General features: G+C 52.9%; 2 protein-coding genes across 2 annotated transcripts; both read left to right on the top strand.

Annotated features, from left to right (window-relative positions):
• The first annotated feature begins 810 nt into the window (after positions 1 to 810).
• Positions 811 to 2042, top strand: ID1 (inhibitor of DNA binding 1, HLH protein). The gene is made up of 2 exons (XM_045529495.1): positions 811 to 1340; positions 1581 to 2042. The coding sequence occupies exons 1-2, from the start codon at positions 918 to 920 to the stop codon at positions 1620 to 1622; spliced, it is 465 nt and encodes a 154-aa protein (XP_045385451.1). The 5' UTR covers positions 811 to 917; the 3' UTR covers positions 1623 to 2042.
• Positions 2043 to 12980: 10938 nt separating this feature from the next.
• LOC123622847 lies at positions 12981 to 23394 on the top strand. The gene is made up of 5 exons (XM_045529494.1): positions 12981 to 13063; positions 14148 to 14229; positions 15814 to 15978; positions 21110 to 21241; positions 23160 to 23394. The coding sequence occupies exons 2-5, from the start codon at positions 14148 to 14150 to the stop codon at positions 23294 to 23296; spliced, it is 516 nt and encodes a 171-aa protein (XP_045385450.1). The 5' UTR covers positions 12981 to 13063; the 3' UTR covers positions 23297 to 23394.
• The last annotated feature ends 1492 nt before the right edge of the window (positions 23395 to 24886 follow it).

Here is a 24886-nt window from a genome sequence, read left to right as displayed (position 1 = left end):
GCTCCGCAGCTGCCGCGCCGTGGGAGGGAGACCCTGCTCCGAGGTCTTTGAGGGGGAAAAAAATCCAGCCAAAAAAGGGAGAAAAGTTAAAAATCACTAGTTGCTGCAGATTTAGGGAATTTTTGCAAGGCTGCAAATTCAGGGTAGCATGGGATGCAGCCCCACTTCACTGCGCTCCTTCTATCTAGTTCAGGTCCCAGCCCCCAACCTTGCAAGATTTTACCAAATTAATGTTCCCACCCCTGGTCCCAAGAACACTAACAGCAACATTCTCTAGGAATTGGGAAAGGGAGGCCAGCCACTGGGAGCGGGGAGTAAAGGAGGATCCGCTTTAAATTTCGGGGACCAGGGTCCGAGAGGTAATCTTCCAAGAGGGTCTGGAAACCCAGGCTCTAGTCCTGGGCTCTCTGGGCGACCCAAAGCCAGATGCTTCTCCGTCCGAGCCTCAGTTTCTGTCATCTGTAAAATGGAGCCAGAGAGATGAGAAAGTGAACACACGGGAAAACTGATTCCTGAGATCTTTTTGTTATTGGCAATACCGGCTTAGCTTCCTTGCCTCCTTCCTGAAGAGCCCAATGCAGCCCTCGCCTTCACTAGCCGCCGGGCCCCGTGTTCTCCCACCCACCCTCTCTGTTCTTGAAATTCGGGTCTCCTTTCCGCCAACGCGACGGCGCTCTAGTAGAGCTGGAGGCGGGGCCCGAGAGCGCTCGAGGCCACGCCTCCAGGCCGCCCATTGGCTGCTTTTGAACGTTCTGGGCCCGCCCCTTGGGAGGTGCGCCCGGGTCTTTATAAAAGACTGGCTGTAGCGCTAAACTCCTGAAGTCTGAGATCGTTTTCCTGTACTCGGCTTTTTCTCTGGTGTGCCGCGCTTCCACCTTCTCCGTCCGCTCTTCTTGTTTTATCTCGTCCCCAGAATCATGAAGGTCGCCAGTGGCAGCGCCGCGGCCGCCGCGGGCCCCAGCTGTGCGCTGAAGGCGGGCAAGAGCGCGGGCGGCGCGGGCGAGGTGGTGCGCTGCCTGTCGGAGCAGAGCGTGGCCATCTCGCGCTGCGCGGGAGGCGCCGGGGCGCGCCTGCCCACCCTGCTGGACGAGCAACAGGTGAACGTGCTGCTCTACGACATGAACGGCTGCTACTCGCGCCTCAAGGAGCTGGTGCCCACCTTGCCCCAGAACCGCAAGGTGAGCAAGGTGGAGATCCTCCAGCACGTCATCGACTACATCAGAGACCTGCAGCTGGAGCTGAACTCAGAATCCGAAGTCGGGACCCCCGCGGGGCGCGGGCTGTCCGTGCGGGCTCCGCTCAGCACCCTCAACGGCGAGATCAGCGCTCTGGCAGCCGAGGTGAGGTCCGAATTGGAGCACTAGATCATCCTTTCACCGATGGGGAAACTGAGGCCAGAGAGGGAGGGGGGACTGGAACTGTGTCCGTCCCATCCTTGCAGGCACCTGACTTTGCAGGGATGCCCAAGGGTACCGGAAAACGCTCCCCCATCGTGTCTCCTGGGGAAAGTGGAGGGGCTGCTGCGCTCGCAGCGCTGTCCCCTCCAACCTGCCCGGCTCACCTTTCTCTTGTTTTCACAGGCGGCATGTGTTCCAACGGACGATCGCATCTTGTGTCGTTGAAGCGTCCCCCTCAGGGACCAGCAGATGCCAGCCCTTCGGGAGGCAGGCGAAATAAGTGCTCTCCGATCCACCGAAGATACCCACCCGAGCGCCTCGCCGGAGCTGGGGGGGAAACGACAGATCGGCGGCCATTGGGCCTTTGCTGGATCTGGCCCAGCGCTGGTGGACTGACGAGGAGAGGCTGTGACCCTCTTTTGCCACACTTACGAGCCACCAGAGACTTGGGGGGGGGTCCCTCCCGTGTGTTTCTATTTTTTGAAAAGCAGACATTTTAAAAAATGGTCACGTTTGGTGCTTCTCAGATTTCTGAGGAAATCGCTTTGTATTGTATATTACAATGATCACCGACTGAGAATATTGTTTTACAATAGTTCTGTGGAGGTGTTTTTTTTGTTATTAAACAAATACTTTGGTGGTAAAGTTGCAGTGACTTCTTGGATTGAGGGGAGAGGCCTGGGCTGGGGGGGTTGACCCCTGACACACTTCACAGCTGGTGCTGGGAGGAGGGGCACTGGAGGGTCACATCTGGACTGTCGCTTTTACCGGCCTTAATGAGTGTTTCCGGTGTCTTTAAAGTCTATTCTTTCCCGCATCCCTGGCTATTTCCCTGCTCCCCAGTGTCATAAAATTAAATGCTCTAGACCTCTAGGGTTTCTCAAAGTGATCATTGGGCCATCTGGATCACCTGGGGAGGTTGTTAAAATGCAGATGAACCTGCCAAGGCCCCCTCTGAGTTGAGTATTGAACAAGCCATTTAGGTTGGAGAACCAGGTCACTGGACCACCCAGTTCTTGCCAAGAGGTGGGAAGTGAGATCCAGTGGAAAGGGATTTGCCCAGGGTCATAGCTTGTCCGAGGCAGCACTTCAGTCACCCCATTCCTAGTAGGAGGTGCTTCCTCCTATGGGCCACTTCACCCTCAGCAAGCTGCCCTGGGGCTCCTGGCTTGTCCAAGTGGGTGAGCAAGTTGGCAGGGCCAGACTGGGCACAGCTGCTGGGCCACCTGCTCTGGGTCCAGACTCGGCCCCCTCTCCCTGGCCTGGCTCTGCCAGCAGCTAAAACAAACCTCTTTTCCCCCAGGGTTAATGCGTGGGCTCTGAGGAGTGGGTGAGTCTCCCGTCCCCAGCTCCTAAGCAGAAAAAAAGTGTCATTGGCAAGGGCCTATCTGCCTGGACATGTATGTGGGTTTGTACCCACAGGGGAGTGCGTATGAATGCCTGGGCCTGTGTCTATAGCGTGAGTGAACTGGTAGTCCCCCACCAGCACCATGGGGCTGGGTCATCTACTCACGTACAGGCCCTGGGGTGTAAATAAGGATATGCTTGGGGGGTGTGCAGAAGGGTAAATGTGAGCACATGTGTTCTGCAGATAAGTGTGCAAACTCCAGCTGTTTGGGCTTGTATGTTCTGCCTAAATGCACTGTGGGCATCTCTGCATGGGCCTGGGTTGATGGATGAGTTTGTGTGTCTGGGGACCACAGAACCACACTGTGAGTTTCTGTGTGTATAATTGTTCTGTAAACTGGTTGGCACTCCTGGGCCTCTGCAGGTCTGGGGTGAGGGTGGGGGCAGCTGTGTTTGGACAAACCCTCAAAAGTTCAAGTGCCAACTCACTGGACAGTTGTTAGGCCCCAGGGACACCAACCAGTGTCCCTGCCAGGTTAACTCCCATGTATTACACATAGAGAAACTGAGTCTCAGAAAGGGCAAAGAGCTTCTCTCAGAGAGGATAAGGACTATTAATACATTTTGTTAATAAACAAAATAGAAGGCCGGGCGCGGTGGCTCACGCCTGTAATCCTAGCACTCTGGGAGGCCGAGGCGGGTGGATCGCTCGAGGTCAGGAGTTCGAGACCAGCCTGAGCAAGAGTGAGACCCCCGTCTCTACTAAAAATAGAAAGAAATTATCTGGCCAACTAAAAATATATATAGCAAAAAAAATTAGCCGGGCATGGTGGCGCATGCCTGTAGTCCCAGCTACTCGGGAGGCTGAGGCAGTAGGATCACTTGAGCCCAGGAGTCTGAGGTTGCTGTGAGCTAGGCTGACGCCACGGCACTCACTCTAGCCCGGGCAACAGAGCGAGACTCTGTCTCAAAAAATAAAAAATAAAAAAAAATAAACAAAATAGAATAAAATAAATAGCAACCTAGCATCAGGAGCCTGATGCTGTGCTCAACCCTGAGAAAAGCAAAGAACTTTTATCTGAGGAATGCAAGTCCTTTTAATTATCAGACCCAGAGAAACATTAAGATGAGACCTCAATCATCACATCTTACTCTCCCCTTTGAGCTGTGTATTTATCTCCTGAAACTACTTGCTATTGCCACAAGTAGCTATAAATTAACCTAATAATGCCACAGCTGACACTATAACCCCCTTTGGCTTAACAATGTATAGCCAATCACTAATCAATGTTATTTCTGTAAACCAAGGAGAATTTCAGGCCCACTTCCTGTCCCCCTTTTTGGCCTTTAAAAATGCACTTGCAGCCGTTGCTAATCAGGGCAACTTAAACCTATGCTCCCGGTTGCAGTGCTCACGCTTGGCCCAAATAACTCTCTACTTGTATTCATTTTGCCTCAACTTCTTCCTTTTAGGTCGGCAACTCTTTACATAAAGGATTTCATGTGGGCTAAAGACAGGATTCTGATCCCAGTTTTACAGCAGAAGAAACAATCTGTGAGAGGGGGTGAAGAAAATCAAATTAAAATCAAAGGTTATTTATTGAGCACTAACATTAAGCCAGGTACCACCGCCTCCTCAAGCATTTTATGGACTTTACCAAAAAACATAGTATTTGTGGGTAAATTATGTCCTTCCCCACCCTCCCCCGCCCCCCCTCACCGCCGCCGTTTATGGTGCTAACCGCGTAGAACTGCAGCACAGAATAGATGAAATAAATGGAACGAAGCGTTTAGCACAGTGCCTGGCACGGTGTGTTTGGTAGTTATAAATTGTCATTATTAATTGTCCCCCATGTCCTCCAGGAGTGTCCTCGGAGGCACACATGTGCACCCACTCCCTCCCACGTGCCGGCCCCCGCCTGCAAGCCCACCCACGGGGACGTGGGCGGGTCCCCAGCACGCACTCCCACACTGCGGGGCCTTCTTCCAGGGGAGGAAGGGGCTGCGGCGGGGCCTCGGCCACCTCCCCCGCCATTCAGGCACTCTCTGGATTCCACGTTTCCCTCTTTTCCCCTTTGGCCCGGGCCCAGCCCATCTGGAGGCCGGCTCGGCGGCGGCCTGGGAGCGTTTCCATCAGCTGGGCCCGAGGAATGCGGAGCTATTTAACCTGAGCATCCCCAGGTGTACGGAGGCGCCTGGCTGTCTGGGGCCCGCCGTCTTTGGCACGGCCGCGCTAGACAAACAGCGCGCCGCCCCCGCCCTGCCCCTCCGCCCGCAGCTGCAGCGGGGCCTGGGAACCGGCGGGCGCCGGCGGCTTGCATAAGAGGCTCCGGGCCTCGCGGAGGGAGGGGGACAGCGGCTGTGTGTGTGTGTGTGTGTGTGTGTGCGCGTGTGGGGAGAGCACACAAAACCCAGCTCCTTTGGAAATCATTAACGCCTTAACCCTTCCTGGACGGGGCGCAGCTGAGAGCCAGGGTGGAAGAAACAGAAACACCAGTGCCCCACTTGGGCGCTGGACCCTGCCCTTCCAGGGCCGCGGGCCTGAGACCTCAAGTGTTTTTTGTCTTACTTAACAAACGCTAATAGAGCTCTTATGTGCGAGGCACTAGGCTAAGCTCTTTCAAGTAGCAATTCACTTAAAATCCTGAGAACCTTAATGGGGCCCATTTGAATAATAATGGTAACAATAATAGGCTAACATTTTAGTAGCAAGGCAGGTAGAACACTGCCTTAGAATCTGCCTAATTTAAAAAAAGACGGTCTTGCTCTGTCGCCAGGCTGGAGCGCCGCCGCCGTGCTCACTGCAACCTCAAATTCCTGAGCTCAAGCGATCCTCCTGCCTCAGCCTCCTGAGTGGGTAGGATTACAGGTGCCCGCCACCCCACTGGGCTAATTTTTGTGGAGAAGGGGGTCTCACTGCGCTGCCTAGGCGGGTCTTCAACCCTTGGCCTCAAGGGATCCTCTCACTTCCTGCCTCTGCCTCCCAAAGTGCTAGGATTACAGGCCTGAGCCACCACACCTGGCCAGAATCAGCCTTGATGCACATTACTTCACCTATCTGAGCCTCTTTTCTCCTCTGGAGAATGGGCCTCAGAATTTGGGCCTCAAGGATCAGTTGAACTGATGCACATTAAAAAGCTTAGCACCCTAACTGGCTCATGGTAGGTACTTAGTAAATGCTGGAATAAAGTGTTTTGAGCCCTTACTAAGGGGATTGTCTCAACAGCCCCATCAGGTGTGTGGGCCCATTGATAGTTCTCCTTTTCAGATGAGGCAGCCCAGAGGTGAGGGGACCCACCCAAGGTCACACTGGGACACTAACTTAGAGGACTTTCCAAAAATCAGGCCTGAACAACCCAGGCTTGAGGGGCTTCATGTTCCCAAGTATGTCCAATTTAGCCTTTTGTCGTATTTCCAATTAAAATCATACCTGGTCATTATATGTTTTTTAAAAGCATAAACCAGATAATGCAAGACATATAGACATGTCACAATTTCTGCAACCCACATTTTGGCATTTCTTAATTTAAAAAAATCTAACCAGAGCCTAGAAAGATGGAAGTTTGGTCTGCTCTCTCCACCTCTCAGGGGTCCGGGGCCAGGTCCTGTGTGACCCGGTTCTGAGGGGACTGGTCACACAGTTAGGCACATATCTTTTTTCTTTTTTTTTTTGAGAAGGAATCCCGCTCTGTCACCTGGGCTCACAGCAACCTCAAACGCTGTGAGCTCAAGCGATCCTCCTGCCTCAGCCTCCCGAGTAGCTGGGACTACGGGTGTGTGCTACCACGCCCGGCTAATTTTTCTATTTTTAGTAGAGATGGGGTCTCGCTCTTGCTCAGGCTGGTCTCAAACTCCTGAGCTCAAGCGATCCTCCAGCCTTGGCCTCCCAGAGTGCTAGGATTACAGGTGTGAGCCATCTTGCCTGGTCTAGGCACAGGTCTTAAGCCAGGTAAAACCAACCAAACTCTGTGGAAAGGTCTGATTCTGTCCTGGAGGCACCTCCCCACTCCCCAGGGGTCAAGGATGCTTCACATACAAACACCAACCTTAACACCTGCCAGTCTGAGTCACCTGGACCTGGAAGCTGACTTGATTTGAGGGGGGGGGGTGCCACTGGATTCCCCCACAAGGTGCCCTTTGAGTGCAAGGCCCAGTCCTAGAACTTTTCTTCATGCCAGTCACTCTTACTGAGTATCATCGGGACCTGCCAGCCAGCTTGGACTCCCTGCAGCCCAGGGTCACACACACACACACACACACACACACACACACACACACACACACACACAGCAGGGCTTCCAGTGGCAGGCAGGCCTCAGATCACCCAGCCTGGCTGCCAGAATGAAAGGTGGTGAGTCAGAGGGCCAGGCCAGGGGCTGGGCGAGGCTGGGACCAGGGTGTGGGCAGGCACCACTTTCCCGGAAAGGGAAGGGAAGAGGAAACCAGAAGGCCAGGAGGAGCCCAGGGAGGGGGCAGGGCACCCTTATCTCCCCGCCCCACCCTGGGTGGTACTGCTTCCTGCCCCAGCTCTTGCAAAACCTCCTTCCGAGCGCTGCCCCCAGGAGAGGTGCCCCAGGCCATACAGCCTTGCATCAGGGCCTTGTGCAAGGGGTCTTACCCGGAGGAGGACGGTGGCTGGGGGCCAAGAGGGGATGAGGTGAGGCAGAAGGAGGTTCTAAGCCCAGTGCCGCTTCTTTTTTTCTTTTTCTTCTTCTTCTTCTTTTTTTTTTTTTTTTGAGACAGTGCAGTGGCATGCATGATCATAGCTCACTGCAACCTCAAACTCCTGAGCTCAAGTGATCCTCCCACCTCGGCCTCCCAGAGTGCTAGGATTACAGGCTTGAGCCACTGAGCCCAGCCCCAATGCCACTTCTGATTGGGCGCTTGCTTCAACTCCCTGGCTGTCAGCTTTGAAATGAAATGAAATGTTATACTCATTGTTCTGAGGTTTCAGTGATATCACCCCAAACCCATGCACTTCTCAAGCCCCAGGCCAGGCTGTTGTCATCTTTACCTGGAAAACTACCAGCCCCAACTGATTCATTCAACAAATAATTAGAAAGTTTCTGCACAATGCTAGGAACCAGGTTGTAGAAGCTAACAATACAAATCCTTGTTCTCTTGAAACTTCCATTCTTAGTGGAAGACAGACAGCAAATAAATATGCATATGTGCAATCAGAGGTGCACTTACCTGAAAATTACTGAAGCTTAAAACTTCAAGGCTCCTCACCTGGAAAGAGCTCTAGCCATGTGTTCATATGGTTTTTGTGTGTTTTGCAAAACTTGCAAAAAGTTGCGTTCGTTTTATTAGAGGCCCCACAAAACCTAGATACTCCCCTTTGTCTACAGAGGGGACGGAGCAGGGTCTAAGCTTGCAGGCATGACTGCAGAAGGCAGTGGATGTGAGACCCTACAATCTCTAAGCTGCAGGGAAGAGCTGGGAGGTGGACCAGCGCGCTGGGCTACTTCGCGCACCAGCAAACGCGGGCGCTGTGCTCTCTCTGGTCTTCCTCGGGCCACTGGCGCCCCCTCCCAGGAAGAGCCGGGACTGAGCCAACGCGGACGAGAAACTCGGGTGCGGGCGGAGAAGACTGTCTCCTTGGCGGCCTCTGGTGGACTTCCTGGGAGTTGCAGCCAGAGCTGTGAGCATAGTAGGAGTGTTTCTGTGTACATGTGCACAGCAGGGGACAAATCCAGAAATCTCCACCCTCAGCCTCTGTCTCATCAGGGCCTCCCTTAGCTACCTTTTCCCCCCGCTCTGTCATCCTCTTCCCTCTTCCTTGCTGTGTGAGGACCCCCCTGAGCCTCATTAACTTCTCCTTAAAAGGAAGAGATCTTGAAAAAAAATTATAAATTGTGAAATATATTATGCCTACAAAAATGTACATATTACTAATGTATGTAGTTTAAAGATAATGATAAAAAGCACACTAAGTCCCAGGCACTCTGCTTAAGAAACAGAACATTAGTTCTTTTGAAGCCCCTGTGTGCCCCTTAGGATGCTACCTCTATCCAGAACTCGTTTGTTCCTCTGTTCTTTCCCACATAGGTACCAGTATGCATCCTTAAACAATCTGTTGCTTAGTGTTATCTGGTTTTGCCTTTTATATAAACAGAATCGTGCTGCGTGCAGTGATCTGCAACTTGGTCTTCTCATGCAAATGTGAATCACATGAGAGTCCTCCATGTTGATGTGTGTTGCCTTAGTTCATTCATTTTCACTGCCATGTAGTATCCCATTGTGTGATTTATTTTCCCAGTCTCCTGTGAGGGATTTTTGGGTTGTTTCGTGGTTTTGCTGTCATCAGCAGTGCTGCTCTGTCTTGCACGTCTCCAAGGAGTATGTGTGAAAAGGAGCAGGACACAGTTTAAATGTTACTGGGTTGGACTAGAGTCTATTTTGTTTAAACAGAAGAATTATAACTGGGAGATCCCTTACATACCACTTCACCCAGCACACTCACCCTAGAGATAAGAAAAGGAAATCCCAGAGAGGTTAAGTGACTTGCCCAGAGTCCCTCAGCCCTGGCCTCCTGGGCTAAGGTCACAGCCTTGGAAATGATTTTGGGGATGGGGCATGAGAACATATTTCCTACCCTCTGCCTACACCCTCCCACTTCCCCTAACTCTCCCCTCATCACGACCCTCCAGGAAAGCTGATTTCCTTCCAGTTGCTCTTTCCAGCCTGGGGGGCCTTTGCATGTGTCCTGTTTGCTGCCTGAAATTCTACACCCCACAGATCTTCATGTCATTCAGGTCTCAGCCCAAACGTCACCTCCTCAGAGAGGTCTTCCTTGACCATCCCATCTCCTTTTGTTTCCTTCTTAGCACCATTCACATCTGTAACTGTGGACACTTCCTTGGGGCAAGTAACTTAACCTCTCTGGACCTGTTACACAGAACAGCTTACTATCCTCCTGACACTGTTTTTTGGGTTTTTTTTTTTTTTTTAATGGCCACAAATTCTTTATGACACTCTTCCCATCAAAAGATGGTCCTAGGTCCACTCTCCCATGAACCTGGGTGGGATTTTGCGACTGCTTTGATCAATAGATTACAGCAAAAGTGATGCTACGTGACTTCCAAGGCTTCTGTCTGGTTTCTGGGGGAGGCAGCTGCCGTGTAAGCCATCTGACTGCCATGGGACAGCCATGCTGCAGAGGCCATGTGTAGGCACTCCAGATGGCACTGCCAACTGAGCTCAACCTTGCAGTCATTCATGTCTGAGTGAAGCTATCTTGGATCCTCCAGATGAGCCCATCAGTCAACTGTGTCTGGCTGGGTGACCTCAGTTGAAGCCATAGGGAGCAGAATTACTCAACCAAGCCCCACATGAATTCTTGACCCATAGAATCTGTGAGATATAATAAAATACTTGTTGTTTTAAGCCACTAAGTTTTGGGGTAGTTTGTCATGGAGCAATATATAGCCAGAACAATCATGCTTATTTATTTATTTACCATGTTTTCTGTCTCTAGAATGAGTGTGACATTTTTCCCAAGAATGCATGACCTCAATTTGGTTGTGAGAAAACCTCAGAAGAATCCAAATTGATAGACATGCTACCAAATACCTGACAGGGACTCTTCCAAAGTGTCAAGGTCATGAAAAGGAAGGAAAAACCGAGGAACTGTCACAGATTGAAAGAGACTAAGGAGATATGACAACTAAATGGATTGGATCCCAGAACTGAAAGGGGACATGAGTAAGAAAATAGATGAAATCTGAATCACTTCTGTACTTTAGTTCATAGGAATGTACCAAGGTTAATTTCTTAGTTTTGTTTGTTTGTTTTGAGACAGCATCTTGCTCTGTTGCCCTGGCTAGAGTGCAGTGGCACAATCTAGCTCGCTGCAACCTCAAACTCCTGGGCTCAAGCAATCCTCCTGCCTCAGCCTCCTGAGTGGCTGGGACTACAGGTGCATGCCACCATACCCGGCTACTTTTTGGTCTCAACCTCCTGGCCTCAAGAGATCCTCCCGCCTCAGCCTCCCAGAGTGCTAGGATTATAGGCGTGAGCCACCACGCGCAGCCTTAATTTCTTAGTTTTGATAAGTGTTCTATCATTATGTGAGATGCTAACAAAAGAGGAAGCCGGATAAAGGGCATACAGGAACTCCCTGTGCCAATTTTACAACTTCTGTGAGTCTAAAATTGTCTCACGAGGAAAAAAGACATTAACATGAGAGAGAGAAAAGAGAGAAAGCTAAGCTGGAGTAAGAGTACTACAAGCCTCTCTTACCTGCGTATTTCAATGAAAAACTCTGGACAAATACAAAGGCAATTGCTTAAGGAAGGACTCTGAAAAGTAAACAGTAGAAAGCACACTGGCATCAGAAGTCAACATCTGAAGACTCAGGGCAATCTGAATTGGGAAATCAGAAACCATACATACTTGACACTGGCAAGAAAATTCTCTAAAAGAGGCGGGCCTCCCCCACAGATGTTCCTTATCACAGCACCATTCCACATCTGGGGCCCCGAGTTCCCACAGAGGCGGAGGTGGAAGAAGGCAGGGAAAAACAGAATCACGTTCCCCAAATGCCTTCCCGTGGAAGGCGCTGTGAAACTGAGGAAACGTGGGGAAACTGAGGCCCAGAAAGACTAGTTTGTATGGCTGCGGCAGTAGAGCCATACATAGACACGGGCCGCTCACTCCAGTGCAGCCACCTGCCCACCCGCTCTCCCCCAGGTTGCTTGAAGGAGGGTCTTCCCGTGTCCTCTGTCATAGGGCTACTTTCCGGGACACCCTGGTCAGAGAGCAAGACGCAAGGTGGTCTGTCCTTTTTGCGTCTCTCAAATCTGGAATTACCTTGGTTAGAGGAAAGCGGAGGAGCAGCTCGCGGGAGTGACCACCAGAGGGCGCCGCACCCCGCATGGGCAGTCCTGGGAGCTGGGGGCGGGGGTCTCCTGGAACTCGGGGAGACTCCCACCCTGCCTCCTTAAAGTTTTGTGCCTGTCGCTGCCAGGTGCCTTGAATGGAGGTGATGTGCATCCTGCCTAATCTAGGGTCCCTCTAGCACCTTCCCCTGGGTCCCTGCCCTTCTAGACTCATCTCCCTCTCCAGCCCCCTCCCTTCAGAAATGGCTGGAGAGGGTCCCTATGGGCTATAGGAGCCCTGATGGATGAGTGGGGGCTGGGCACACCACAGGGGTCCAGAGCCGGGAGACCGGGGAAGTCGCAGTCCTCAGCCCACGGAGGGGGCCCCCGGCCCTCCCCCATCAGTGCACCATCCGTGTACTAACAATCCCAGGCCACGCTCACTGAACTCAGGCTCTGCTTCCTTTAGCCACATGGCTCCTCTTCTTACCTTTGGTTGCCTCCCGTTTCCTTTAGAGTAAAATCCAAGTTCCTCATCACGGCCTGTGAGGCCCCGCCTGGTAGTCTAGCCCACCCCTTCCCCTCCTCCCCTTTGCCCATTACTCTCTTCTGTTTTTCAAACACACTGTGTTTTCCTGCCCCTGGGCCTTTGCACAGGTCTTTCTCTCCACCTCAAACTGGACTGTAAGCCCTGTAAGGGCAGGAACTGTGTCTGGTTTTGTTCAGCTCCATATCCCCCAGCAGTTAGCGTGGTATGCACAACACACAGTAAATGCTAATGGTAGTAGGTTTTAATCCATAATTCTTGAATAAATGTGACTGGGGCTTTTCTATTAACCGATTCAGTCTTTACCACAGTCAGGTAAGGTAGGAAATGTGAGGTAGGAGCTATCATGAACTCCCTTTCATAGAAAAGAAAACAAGAGCTCAGAGAGGTTAGGCCACTTGTTGAAAGTCACCCCGCTGAGATTTAAGCCCCAGAGGGAGGCTTTTTCACCTCTCCCTGGGTGTAGGTGGGGCGTGGGGGCATTGGTAGTAGCCACAGGCCAGCTCCCAAATGCTAGATGCTTGGAGTGGATGCTCTTGGGTAGGAGGCATCGGGCCTGGGCTGAATGAATGGTTAGCAAGACTTGAGTCTGCAGAGGCCGGAGAGAGCATTCCAGGAGGAAGGAACAGCAACGGGCAGTGGAGATCCCACTCTTGGGACTAACACTGTCAGCTTAGGGTCTCCAGTGGCAGGACCCCTGGGGGAGGGGAAATTGATGCAGCAGTCGCTCTGCAGTCCCTCCGCCCACGCTGTGGACCGGGGCGCCCCCAGGGACGCGGGCTGGGCGATCCCACGCCTGGCCCAAGCAGGACGTTCCCACGCGGGGGCGGCCCTGGGAGGGGGTGTGGGGCGGGCCGGGGGGCGGCGCCGGCGCGCAGGTCCCTCGCAGCTGCTGCTGCGTTACTCCCTCGGCGGACCGGGTCGCGCTCCCGCTGCCACCAGCCGGCGAGGTGAGTGGGTGGGTGGGAGCACCCCGCTGCCCAAGCCCGGGCAGGCGTGGGATGCAGCTCGGTCCCCCACCTTTGCCGCCGGGTCAGGCCCCCTGTGGTCCCTGCCGAAGAGGGCTGGGGGGCTTCTGACAGGACAGAGTCGAGGACTCCTCGGGAGTTATCCTCTGTCTGCATATGGGGCGCCACCTCTTTCCCCCCAAATAAATTACCCCCTCGCTCCCCTTATATGCGGGCCTCTCCCACATACTTATGGCTGATGGGGAGCCCCTCCTTCCCGGATGTGCGGGGCGCCCCCTCCCACTTAACACATGTGGTGTGCGCCTCCCTCACTCTAGTTATTATTGGGCTCCCCTCTCTCTCCCTAGATGCGAGGGCCCCTTTCTCTTTTCAGAAGTGGGGTGCCCCCTTCTCTCCCCATATATGTCGCCCTCTCCCTCCCTATGACCCACTTAAGTCCTGTCCTCTAAAGCCCCTCCCCACCTCTCATGGGTGCCAGACCGTGAGCCTTCCCTGGGGGCTGGGGGGTTGGGCTGAGCCTGTCCCTCTCCCCCACCAGCTCCAGCCCTGCAGGCTCTGGTGCACGTAGGCAGCCAATTAGGGGGAAAGGGTGGGGGCCAGCCGGTCTGTGCGTGCAGAGACCTCTGCAGATGGCCCTGTCGGGAGGAGGAGAGCCTCAGGACCTGCTGCCGCCCCACCTGGACTTCCACCCAGGTTCCTCTGGGGCACAAACCACTAAGGGGGGGATCCCCAACCTGGCCAGGCGGAGCTGGGGCTGGCACCAGAACCCAGGCCCCCAGCCTCAAACTGTTCAGACTCTGCCCCAAGAGTTAGGTCTCCTCCCACTTCTAAGATGGTGACCTGAGGTCCCAAGAGGGGGCTGCAAATGTCTAGGACCCCTTATCTACCCCCATGGGGGTAGCAAAGTTAGAAGGGTCAGGGGCATGAGGGTGACCTTGAAACCCTGGGCCCCTCACTGCCACCATACCAGTGAAAGAGGGTTTCTCAAGTCTGGGCCCTGAGGTTTGGGGACAGAGGGCCGTGTGGGGACAGAAGTCATCTATACCTCGCCACCCCCCCACCCCAGATGCTCTCCAGAGCTGCCTGGAGCGTGGTGCTGAGGAGAGGAGGACTTGGAACTCGAGGGAAACACAGCCTAGAAGACTCTGGTAAGACCTGGACCGCTCCCTCCAAGGGACTCCAGAGCTGGGGGCAGGGGACCTGCCTGTAGGCTGCCACCTTCCCTGAGCCTGCTCCCACACCACTTCCCACGATCCCACCGCGTGATCCTAGGCCAAGTTCCTCCAGGAAGTGGAGCCCACAGCGTTTGCAGACAGCAGCCCCCTCCATTCTAACCTTCCTTAGGGCTTGACCCCCAAACCTCAGGCCCCTAGTGTGCTGACAGAACCTTGGACCCTGAATCCTCCTTTCCGGACCTTAGTATCAGTGCAGTCAGAAGAAGGAGACCTAAAGCAGGAGAGACTTCAGCCAGGTAGCAGAAGGGCCTTCCTGACATTTAAAGATAACATTTATTGAGCCCTTACTAGGTACCCCAAGCTGTGATAAACACATGGATTAACACATTTAGATGGCACAATAACCACGTGAGGTGGATGCCAGGCTGTTGTCCCCATTTCCCAGATGAACAGATTAAGGCCTAGAGATCTAGATGTTAGAAGAGCCAGGACTCCCTGCCCAAGGCCATTCCAGCGTGTCTCCAGTGGTGTCAATAAACAGAACATTTACCGAGGCCCCCTGAGTGCCCCGATTTATTACGGGCACCCCAGATACCCACAGGAGGTGTTGCAGGCTCAGCCATCAGGGAAAGCCTCCAGAATGGAGGCCAGTAGTAAACCGACCTCTAATAGTCAGTGTGATTTACTGAGCATCCTCTGTGAGCCATGCACTGCAGGAAGGCTTTTGAGTGTATTACCTTGAAGCTCCCCACAGGAGCGCGAGGTAGGTTCTCTCGTTCCCATCGTCCAGACAAGGATATGGAGGTACAGCAAGGTAAGGGGCTTGTTGGAGCTGAGTTGAGGTGGCTCTGGGGCTCAAACCCAGCTGACTCCAAAGCCATGAAATGTGCCCTTGACCACATAAATTGAGGCATGTGTAAGGCCGGGTGTTGTGGCTCACACCTGTAATCCTAGCACTCCAGGAGGCCGAGGCGGGAGGATCTCTTGAGCTCAGAAGTTCGAGACCAGCCTGAGTCAGGAGCAAAAGCGAGACCGCCATCTGTACTAAAAATAGAAAAAATTAGCTGGGCGTGGTGGTGCACGCCTGTAGTCCCAGGTACTCGGTAGATTGAGGCAGGAGGATCTAGCCTGGGCGACAGAGCTAGAGTGCCATTTGAGAGTCTGCCTCAGCAAAAAAAATAAAGGTGCGCAGAGTGCTTTACTGTTTGCAGAGCAGTTTCCAACCAGATTCCTGCCACTGAGCCTCTGCCTGACTCGATAGAGAACATGGGATTTGAAGCCAGAGGGGCTGAATTGCATCCCTGGCTCTGCTCCTCCTTGCTCTGTGAATTCTACCACGTCCTTAGCTCCTCAGTTTCTTCATCTGTAAAATGGAGACAACGATGTTACCTGGTTCAGATGATGTGGAGTACATGAGTCAACCCACCTGAAGGCTTTAGAATGCCTCCTGGTACAAGTAATTGCTCAATAAACACAGCCCTGCGTATTGATGTTATGGTTAGAGATAGGGTGTCCTGGGGCAGCTGGACTGAGGTCCCCTCTCTCTTGTGCCTACAGCCCTCAGCGAGCGGAAGATGCCCCCCTACACCAACTACCATGCCCAGCGCTCCTACCCGATGCCGGACGAGCCCTTCTGCACCGAGCTCAATGCTGAGCAGCGGGCCCTGAAGGAGAAGGAGAAGGGCAGCTGGACCCAGCTGAGCCACGCCGAGAAGGTGGCCCGTAGGTCGCAGGGTGGGGATGGCTGGGGAGAGTGGGCCGGGGTGACTTTGGAAAGGAGGGCCTGTCAGGGAGCAGTGGGCAGGGAGAGGCCCCCAAGACTGCCAGACGCCAAATGCACATGGAGGCATGAAATTCATTCATTTGTTCCTTCTTTTATTCACTCAACTACTTGAGCCCAGCCTGATGCTAGGCGATGCTGGGGACACAAGGTGGATCACCAGGTGGATCACCCTCATGGTGCTTCTAGTCCACTGGCAGAAGCCAACAGAGACCCCAATAATTGTCATAGAGGATATGTGGCTAGGATGAGGCGTGTTCAGGGGCTGTGAGATGGAATCCTGGTGGGCCTCCAAGAGGAGATTACGTTCCAGCTGGCCTTGAAGGGTGAAGAGGAGGGTGCTGCCAGGGAGTGGGAGCAGCATGGGGACGGGCGTCAGAGCAGGAGAGTGCGAGGGTCCTGGCATCACTGAGTGGTGTGGGGGATGGGACAGCGAGAGGCAGGTGAGTCGGTGGGCAGGGAGGAGGGGTCTGACCCTGGGAGGCGGGAGGGGTGTGTGCCCCTGGCGTGCCCACCACTGTGCTCCTTTGATATTTGGAGACTCATTCTCATTCCACAAATGGGAAGCCCAGCCCGATTTCCAGCATTTCAAGGGATTCCTAGTGGGGAAAGGCTCATGCTTCTCACATTCATTCATTCACTCATTCGACATCATATTGAGCACCTACTCCAATGCCAGGCTCTGGGAATATGGTGGGAACATGGCTGTGAGCAAGCCAGGCTCTGTCCCTGCCCTGCGAGCCTGCACGTCCAGCCCTCTCTCTCCCAGCTCCTTTCCTTGCTCTCCGATCTCTCTGTCTCTCTCCCTCTCTCTCTCTCTCTCTCTCTCTCTCTCACACACACACACACACACACACACACACACACACACACACACCCCTTGGCTTCCTTCCCTCCATCCATTTCGGAAATGAACATCCCCCCTTTTTCTTATTTCCCCGCATGTCACACGCACAAAGCAAGACGGTACTAGAACAAGCTCTAATGTTTACCGCACACTTGCCATGTGGCAGGCGCCGCTGTGGAGGTCGGCACTCCCACTAGCTCACTGTTGAGGAAACTGAGGCTGAGCGAGGTGCAGTCACTTGTGATGGTTGCACAGTTAGCGAGTGGTGAAGGCAGGATTTGAACCCACACACACTGGCACCAGGGGTTTCGCCCTTTAGCTGCTATACCACATGCTCCATTGAAGATTTGGTGGGACGCTGGCAAGTTACAATACAGCATGAGAGTTGGGCAGAACTTCCTGTGACCACTAGGCATGGCGGTGCCCGGGCCCTTGACTTCCCACGGCTGGCTTGGCTTCCCTAATGTCGCCACCCCCCGCAACAACTTCCGTTCTCTCTGCTCCCTGGGCCCCCTCACACCCACCACTCTCGCCCCATGGTTGATTTCACTGACTCACCCCAAACCACCCACCCGCGTGTCTTGCTAAAACCCAAGACAGTTCCTCTCCCCAAGGAATTCTGTTGCCAGCTTTGCTTTTCCTTTAGTTATCTATTTTCATATTTATTTAATAGACTGAGAAAGGATTATGCACATATGGTAACATTTTTATTTATTTATTTATTTTGAGACAGAGTCTTGCTCTGTTGCCCAGGCTGGAGTGCCGTGGCGTCAGCCTAGCTCACAGCAACCTCAAACTCCTGGGCTCAAGCGATCCTCCTGCCTCAGCCTCCCGAGTAGCTGGGACTACACGCATGCGCCACTATGCCTGGCTAATTTTTTCTCTATGTATTTTTAGTTGTCCAGCTAATTTCTTTCTATTTTTAGTAGAGATGGGGTCTTGCTCTTGCTCAGGCTGGTCTCGAACTCCTGATCTTGAGCGATCCACCCGCCTCAGCCTCCCAGAGTGCTAGGATTACAGGCGTGAGCCACTGCGCCCGGCCAGGTAACATTCTTAAAACTATCAAAAAAAAAGAAGAAGGAAAAGTCAGTCTCCCTTCTACTCAAGTCCCCTGGTGACCAGGTTCTTGTGTGTTTGTCCAGACAGACTCTACCAGGTCCCTGCATGTAGAAGTAGTTCCTGTTTCCCTCTCTGCTCATCCTCTCTTCCACACTTCGCTTTTTCACTTCATGATCCTCTTGGTCCAAGAGCTAAAAAGTCTCACTGCTGGGGAGTTGTGCCGGTCCCAGACTGCCCACCACTTGACAACCGAGCTAGACCCTATTTCCTTGGTCTCAATTTGTGGGGCTCTAGCCCAGATGGTTTGAGAGGATGGATGAAGGGACCACAGGCAGGAGGACTGGTGAGGAGGGTGGTCTAGGCGGGGGTGGTGGACGCCTGGACGGTTGTTTTAGAAGTATTAATACTAATAACAGCAACCACATCTATTCAGTGCTCATTGGGTGCCAGGAACCCTGCAAAGCACACGACATGCAGGATCCCACTTCCTTTCACATCAGCCCAAGTTATTGATAGTCATTGCCCCATTTCACAGATGAGGAAACAGAGACTCAGGCAGCTGAAGCAACTGGCCCAAGGGATCAGAACCCAGCAGCGGTAGGGCCAGGGCTCTTGGCCGGGTCTGCCTAACTCCAGAGCACACGGGATTCAGTAGATCATTCTCAGGTGGGTCTGAGGAGCTCTAGGTGGTGAAACACGTAACGAGTCTGATTATCCTGGTAGACGCTCCGCTGAGGGAGGGAATTGCTGACAGGCGAGGTTGTGCATGCAGGCCTCCTGGGGGCGATAGAGTGGGCCTAGGCTTTGAAGGATAGGACATGTTGGTGGGGGCGGGGGCAGGGAGTGTCCCCCAGGAGAACAGTTCCAGGATCCCAGTGGACCTGCACAGTTTAAAGTTCGGACTCCTGGGCCTGGCATCCAAGGCTCTTCAGGCCCTGTCCCCTCTGTGGTCTGGGTCCTGGCTGTTCTGCAAACGTGCCCTGCACCTCCCACACTCGGCTGAGTCTTTACCCAGGCTGCTTCCTGGGTCATGTATCCTCTCTTCAAAAGAAAGGCTGGATGGGGTGTGGGGTGGCTCACGCCTGTATCCCAGCACTTTGGGAGACTGAGGCAGGAGGATTTCTTGAGCCCAGGAGTTCAAGACCAGCTTGGGCAACCAAGTGAGACTCACTCTCAGCAAAAATTTAAAAAATTAGCTGGGCATGGTGGCTCATGCCTATAGTCCCAGCTACTGGGGAGGCTGAGGCAGAAGGATGGCTTGAGCCCAGGAGTTTGAAGTTACAGTGAGCTATCATGATGCCACTGCACTCCAGCTTGGGCAACAGAGCGAGACACTGTCTCAAAATAAATATAAATAAAAAAAACCCCCCAAAAAACCCAACTCCATTTCTTCTACACTCACACTTCTGACACTCAGTGTGTGGGTTCTTTCCACACCAACGACCAACTCTCCAACTCTGCAGACACTGCCGGGGTGTCCTACAATTCAACTCAGTTCTGACACTCTCTACCTGGGGTTAGCTCAGACCCCACGGGCTGAGGACTCAGTCCCACAAGATTGCCCCCTTCAGATGCCAATCACAAGTCCCAGGTTGTCTTCCTGTCTCCTGACTGACTGGCTTTAAATAGGGGGTTCCTACCACCACCTCCTCATGTTTGATACTTTGCTATGACAGGGCAAAACTCAGGGAAACATTTACATAACACTGGCTGGTTTAATATCAAGAATATTACAAAGGATACAGGTGAACAGCCAGATGAAGAGGTACCTGTGGCGGGGCCCAGAACAAGGATGTGTTCACCATCACAAACCTCAGAACCCTGACGTTTAGGGGTTTTATGGAGGTCGTATACCTGGTGGGCATGATTGGTTAAATCACTGGGCACTGGGGATGAAGTAGACCTCCACCCCTCTCCCCTGCCCAGAGGTGAGGGGGCCTGAAAGTTCCAACTCTCTAATGTCATGGTTGGTTCTTCTGGCAACCAGCCAGCCCCCATCCCTTGAGAGCCACCTCATTAGCATAACGTCAGGCAAGGTTGAAAGGCACTCGTTTTTGTGAAAAAGAAAGATGCTGTCGTGTCACCCCTATCAACTTAGGGAATCCCGAGGGTTTCAGAAGCTCTTGTGCCAGGAACTGGGAGGCAGAGACCAAATATTTATTATATGTTTCTTATTATGTCACCTTCAGTTCCACCCAGCCTTCGCTAAGAAAACTCCCCCAAACTCCAGCTTAATTTCTGTTCCTTCCTTGAATACGCCTTGTATTGATACTTCCCCATGTCTGTGCCTTTCCGTGAGCCGACTCTCAGCCTGGTGTGCCTCTCGCCATGAAGTCTAATCTCTTTGCGGGGGTGACCCTGTCTGATTTCTCTGGGGATCTCCAGCAGGACTTTCAATCACTCATTCATCCTAGAAATAACGATTAAGGGCCTCCTTTGAGCCAAGCACTGTTCTAGGTGCTGGGAACATAACCGTGAACTTAGGTAATATGAACACTGTAGCAATGAACTGAAGCTCGTAGCCCAGAAGGAAAGATAAGCAGTAAGTGAGAAAACAAATGAATAAAAACATTCATTTGTATGAGAGGAGCAAAGGTCAGGAGCAGTTCCGAGAAAGATTTTATTCAAACTAAAGCGCAGTCTTATCACTTCCTTGCCTAAGATCCACCCTGCCCGGTTCTGTATGATCTGACTCCTCCTGCCGATGCCTCACTTGCCACACTCCTGTTTCTTGCTCATTGCACTCCAGCCACAGTGGCCTTCGTGTCACCCCTCTCTACCCCTTCCTGCCTCAGAGCCTTTGCACTCACTTCCAGTTTTCACTGACTTCCTCCCTTTGATTTTTCAAGCCTCAGCTCCAATGTTACCTCCTCTGAGAGACCTTTCTGGCCACCCTAAATGAAGTAGCCCACAATCTGTCTGAAGCACTTGCCATCATCTCCCCCTCTAAGCTGCACAAGGGCAGGAATTTTCATCTGGCTCATTCACTGCTCTGTCACTAGTTCCTGGCCATGCTTTGTATGCAGTAGATGCTCAATAAGAATTTGCTGAATGAACAGCATCTGGTGCAGGGTTGAGGAGGCCAGGGAACCTTGGGGCCAAGAGTTGGCCCAAGGTCCTTGGAGTGGATACGCCTGAGGCCCGTTCCCATCCCCACCTGCCTTCAGTGTACCGGCTGCAGTTCCACGAGACCTTCGCAGAGATGAACCGTCGCTCCAACGAGTGGAAGACAGTGATGGGCTGTGTCTTCTTCTTCTTTGGATTCACGGGTCTGCTGATTTGGTGGCAGCGGGTTTATAGTGAGTGGCAACACCTCACCTGGCTGCAGGCCCGGCCCATGCCCTTGTGGCCATAGCCACCAGCCATGCTCTTAAGAGAGCCATGCTGGTACTCATATGAAGAGTTTTGAAAAGTCTCCAGAGTCGTGTAGAGTAACAGGCAAAGCATAGCTGCCTGGGTTTGAATATAGGGAGTCTACCTCTCTGGGCCTCAGTTTTCTCATCTGTAAAATGGGAATGACGATGCCCACATCTCAGGGCTCTTGTGAAGATTTAATGAGAACGGGCTGCAGGTCAGTGCTTGGCACATAGCCAGGAATGGTGTAGTTTCTGATGGCTGTGTATGAACTGTGTATTTTTCAGTATATTGTTTCAGCTGCTGTAACAAAGAGTCCCCAACACATAAGAGTTTAAACAAGATGAGGGTTTATTACTTTCACACAAAAAACGCCAGAGAAGCAATCAGACAAGTATGGGTACTGCACAGTGCAGGCTCCTACTGTCTTGTCGCTCTGCCATCCTCAACATGCACCTTCCATCCTGACACACGGGGGATGCTGCAGCACCTGCCATCAAGCCTACACTCCAGCCAAGGAGAAGGGGGCAAGGGAAGACACCCTCCTCTTTAAGGCCCAGAAGTTGCTCGTGCAGTTCTGCTCACATGCTATTGGCTAGAAATGATCACATGACCATGTTTAGCTGCAAGGGAAGCTGGGAAGTGTAGTCTTTAGCCAAGTAGTCAAATGCCCAGCTGAACCTTTATTGTTTCAGAAGAGTGGTTCTCAAAATGTCCCTGGACCAACAGCACTACCTGGGAACTTGCTAGAAATTCAAATTCGCAGCTCCCTCCAGAGCTATTGAGTCAAACACTCTGGGATGGAGTCCAGCGATTTTCATTTTAATGCCTTCTGGGTGATTCTGATGCCCCTTGGGTTTGAGAACCACTACTCTAGAGGAAGGGGAGAGGATATCGAGGAAAAGCTGGCAGTCTCTGCCTTACTGACTTCTCTCTCGTGGCCTCACCTTGTTTCTTCTGTAGAAGATTGATGGGAATTCCTACCTTGCATGAAGGTGAAATGAGAGAGTCTTTGGAAAAAAGATTAGTCTAGCACAGTGCTTGGCACAAAACAGGTGCTCATAAAAGTTGTTCCCTTCCTGACCACCCCGTGGGATAGAAAGTCGCAGGGCTGGAGGTCAGGCAGGCTGAGTCAGCCCCAGAGCCAGGTGGACCGGGCAGTAAGTTGTGAATAGTGTTGGAAGCTCCGGCCCCCAGGTCTTCCCTGACTCACACATCAAGGCACCCAAAGTGCCTCCATGAGGGCTTCAGCTTTTGGGTTAAGTATTCCCTCCACCAAGCTGAATTTCTAAGTGATCATCCCCTACCTTCCTTCTACCCCCGACCCGCTTAGGAAGCAAAAGAAATTATTTCATCCTGGGCCCTTCCCAGGGAGGGGGAGCAGACTCAATAACTATAATTAGAGTGGGTAACATGTAACCACATGGTGTTTAGTATCTGCCCAACATTGTGCCAGTAGCCTTACAAATACTCAATCCCCACAACCCCTGTGGGTAGGACTTGCTTTTGACAGGTAGGGAAACTGAGGCTCAGAGAGGTGAAGTGACTTGTTCAAGATCACACAGCAAGGGAGTGGTGGAGCTGGGGTTTGGATCCAGGCGGTCTTCAAATCACTGGCCACAGAGGTAGGCAAGGACACGGAGGCTCAGAGTGAGGAAGGACCTTGGCCCAGTTCCCACAGCGAGTCTGGGGCAAAGTCGGGATCAAAACCTGGAGGTCCCTGCAGTGATGCTTTAGGGGAGCATCTGGGGGGGGCCCAGACAGGGTGGAGGGAGCTTCTCAGTGCAGGGCACCCAACCCTGTGGCTGGAGATCCTGGCAGGGTCCTGAGCCACCCCTGCCCCACCCCATGCCCTCCCTGCAGTGTTCCCTGAGAAGCCCATCACCCTGACGGACGAGTGGAGGGCCAAGCAGCTCCAGCGCATCCTGGACATGAAGGCCAACCCCGTGCAAGGCCTGGCCTCCCGCTGGGACTACGAGAAGAAGCAGTGGAAGAAGTGACTCCACCTCCCTGGCTGCCTCCCTGCAGCTCCACCCTGGCTGGAGGCTTCCCCGCCCCTCGGCCCCAATAAAGCTGGTCTGTTCTTTTCTGCCTTTAACCTGCACTTCAGACTTTACCTGGCACCTAAAATTAGGCATCTGGGTCAGTCTGACTCCAACCAGGAGACAGAAACCATACGACGACTTAAACAGGGGAAGTTCAATGTAACAAATTATTAAGCTTACATGGGAAGGTGACTATAAAGATATAAAGCGTCCCTCAGAAGGTATCCTAAAGTAGTACCTAAGGAATACACTTGCGGGGTGCCCTCCCCAAGCTGGGGTTCAGACCTCACTGGAGAAAGTGGGGTTGCAGCCCACTGGATGGTGAGAAGCTGGGCGGGTTGCCTGGGCCAGAGCCTGTCCCTAGTCACTGGGTAAGCAGGAAACAACCCTCAGAGGACCAAGGGAGCTGAGGCTGGCAAGCAGGTGGCAGGGGGCATGTTTGCAGATGTGAGGCCTAAAGCTTGAGGCATTTGCACCTGGAGGGTGGCAGGAAGGTGGGCCCCAGGCCTGGGGGCTGCAAGGTTGCTATAGACTGTGCACACTGAGCTCGTGGCTGGGGCAGATCACCACTAGATGTCCCCACACGCTTAACACTGCTAACCACCCACAAAGCAGGAGCAAGAACAGTGCGTGTGTGCACGTGTGGGCGTGAGCATGCGTGCACGGGCACACACACACACACACACACACACAGCCAGGGAACAGCCTCTCTTCCTCCTGAACTGTCCCCTCCAGCACCCTCTCCTGGCAAAGCTCAGCATCTCACGGGAAAGGTGACACTGCTCAGAGTCCAGTTCATCTCCAGTCCGCAGAGCAGGCACTGCACAGTGAACTTGGAGTTGAGAGGCAATAAATTGGTAACTGGCATGGCACCTTTGAGAAAGTCTTAGCTAGGCCAGTGGGGGAGCCCCAGGGCATCAGGGAAGTCCCGTGGTGGGTAAAATCAACCCATCCCTGGGCTGGGAGCAGCCCAGGTGGCCTCAGCATGAAGGCTCTAGCAGATCTGAAAGTGCGGCAGCTGGAGGTGGTTGTACAACGCCCCTCCTCACAGCAGATGCTCTTGGAGAGAGATCTGGGCAGCACGCCTCCATGGACACCCTGGATGTCAAGGGAAGGATTTAGCAAAGCAGTCAGGACAACAACATTCATTCAATCAACAAATATTTATTGTGCATCCACTAGGTACCAGGCTCTGGGGAAAGAGTGAAGGAGACTTCATTCCAGTCCCATGAATTCCAATCCTCATGAATCCAAAAGCCTGGAGTGAGAAAACAGACATTAATTAGATGGTCACAGTAATCAATCAGAGCACAAATGAGTGCTAAGAAGGGGGGCATGCACATGGTTCTTGGACTGACCAACTAGGAAACCCGCTAGTCTGGAGAAGTCAGGGAGGGCTTCCGGGACCATGTGTCTTCTGTCCTGAGATATAAAAGATGACCTGGCATAAACTAGGAGAAGGGGTGGTGGAACAGCATTCTAAGTAGAGAGAAAAGCAGGTGCAAAAGCCCTGTGGTAGCGAGGATCATGGCATGATAGAGGAAA

Source organism: Lemur catta, chromosome 17 (assembly GCF_020740605.2).
Source record: "Lemur catta isolate mLemCat1 chromosome 17, mLemCat1.pri, whole genome shotgun sequence".
Classification (NCBI taxonomy): domain Eukaryota; kingdom Metazoa; phylum Chordata; class Mammalia; order Primates; family Lemuridae; genus Lemur; species Lemur catta.
The sequence above is the reverse complement of the archived record's forward strand: the minus strand, read 5'-3'. Positions and strand labels throughout refer to the sequence as shown.

What these genes read in the sequence shown, in the direction of transcription:
- ID1 (XM_045529495.1), top strand. Translation starts at nt 918, where the DNA reads ATGAAGGTCGCCAGTGGCAGCGCCGCGGCCGCCGCGGGCCCCAGCTGT. An exon ending in TCAGCGCTCTGGCAGCCGAG is followed by an intron (nt 1,341 to 1,580) that starts GTGAGGTCCGAA and finishes TTGTTTTCACAG; the next exon opens with GCGGCATGTGTTCCAACGGA.
- LOC123622847 (XM_045529494.1), top strand. Translation starts at nt 14,148, where the DNA reads ATGCTCTCCAGAGCTGCCTGGAGCGTGGTGCTGAGGAGAGGAGGACTT. An exon ending in ACACAGCCTAGAAGACTCTG is followed by an intron (nt 14,230 to 15,813) that starts GTAAGACCTGGA and finishes TTGTGCCTACAG; the next exon opens with CCCTCAGCGAGCGGAAGATG. An exon ending in CCACGCCGAGAAGGTGGCCC is followed by an intron (nt 15,979 to 21,109) that starts GTAGGTCGCAGG and finishes ACCTGCCTTCAG; the next exon opens with TGTACCGGCTGCAGTTCCAC.